The sequence below is a fragment of the Sinocyclocheilus grahami genome, unplaced genomic scaffold (genome assembly GCF_001515645.1).
Source record: "Sinocyclocheilus grahami isolate Dianchi unplaced genomic scaffold, SAMN03320097.WGS_v1.1 scaffold20999.1, whole genome shotgun sequence".
Classification (NCBI taxonomy): Eukaryota; Metazoa; Chordata; class Actinopteri; order Cypriniformes; family Cyprinidae; genus Sinocyclocheilus; species Sinocyclocheilus grahami.
The window spans coordinates 1,917-3,137 of NW_015518261.1; the positions used below are offsets into that span (position 1 = coordinate 1,917).

The 1,221-nt window shown below is 41.4% G+C and overlaps 1 protein-coding gene across 1 annotated transcript; it reads right to left on the reverse strand.

Annotated features, from left to right (window-relative positions):
• Positions 1 to 6: 6 nt before the first annotated feature.
• On the reverse strand, positions 7 to 899 carry LOC107579869 (uncharacterized). The gene has a single exon (XM_016265658.1). It carries the CDS (start codon positions 753 to 755, stop codon positions 69 to 71), a length of 687 nt encoding a protein of 228 aa, XP_016121144.1. The 5' UTR covers positions 756 to 899; the 3' UTR covers positions 7 to 68.
• Between the last annotated feature and the right edge of the window lie 322 nt (positions 900 to 1,221).

Consider the following 1,221-nt stretch of genomic DNA (forward strand, 5'->3'; position numbering starts at 1 on the left):
GTGAAAGACAAGATGGGATGATGGGTGATGACTCTACAAAGTGAAAATCCTTTCTTCATTTCTTCCTCTTATTTTTCTTTCCTCAAAGCATACATACCTGGATGTCCATATGCTTTAGTTGGACAAAAATAATCACCAGGCAGAATCCCATACTTTGGCCCCAATCTCAAGGAAAGGTGTTTTAAGTTGGGCAGACGCCCCAGCATGCCATGAAGGGCAGTTTTATGGATAGGATTTTTATCGTCATGGTACTTCAGTGTGGTAAGATTGACAAGTTGCGAAACTGCAGCACTTATCTCCGATATCGAGGCTCTCTTGACCTCACACAAGCAGAGATGAGTCAGTTGTCTCAAAGACAGCAGTGAGCTGGTCAGACTCCGACAGCAACACTGACGGATGACAAGCCTCTGGAGGTGTTTTAAAGCCCCCAGTGTCACCAGCGCTGTGCCATCACTGCACTGAACCAGAGTCACTGAACCGATCCACGGCAGCCAAGCCACAGTTTGTTGCAAGACTTTTGCAGTTGCCTTTTGAACAACAATAGACTTGATTTTCCTTTGACAAAGAGTTTTCCAGAAATGTGAGTCGTAGCGCTTTTGGAGGACGACAACGCTGTCTTTCCATAAGGACCAGTGGTCGATCAGTCTCTTAAAGTACGTGCAGCTTAAACGAACATTTAATTTGTCGCGATCCGAGAGAAATCCAAACACATGGATCCAAATTTCCTCCGGTAACGTTAGTTGAATCTTGGACATCGTCTCCTTTGACAAACGACGAAATGTTAACTGCACACGTATTTCCTAACATTTGAACTTCATTCTTATACACGACTCGTTTGGTATTCTCTCTAAGTTCATATTTTCGACACACGTGAGAATATCGCAGCGAAATACCAACCGTAGCGAGTCGTGCTTTTGAGTCGGATCTTTTCAATGAATCAATTGAACCGGTTCACAATACCGTTCTGAAAGATTCATTCGCATTGAAAAGCTTGAATGTCGAAAGAAAAATTGCTACTACTGTAGAAGTAGACATGTTCATATCCGAAATATAATTAAAGAGGTGTCTTTTAACTTCTCCAGCTTGTGCATATTTACAGAATTGTACATTCAAACGGATACCATGAAACTTTATGCCATTGCACTAACTCTGTTACATTTAGTCAGTTTTTGTTACTTTATTGCTATGTGACGGTAGCCATCATTTTTTAAATTTAGAACT

Bases quoted from the DNA above. Each gene is read 5' to 3' on its own strand.
- LOC107579869 (XM_016265658.1), bottom strand. From the start codon at position 755: ATGTCCAAGATTCAACTAACGTTACCGGAGGAAATTTGGATCCATGTG.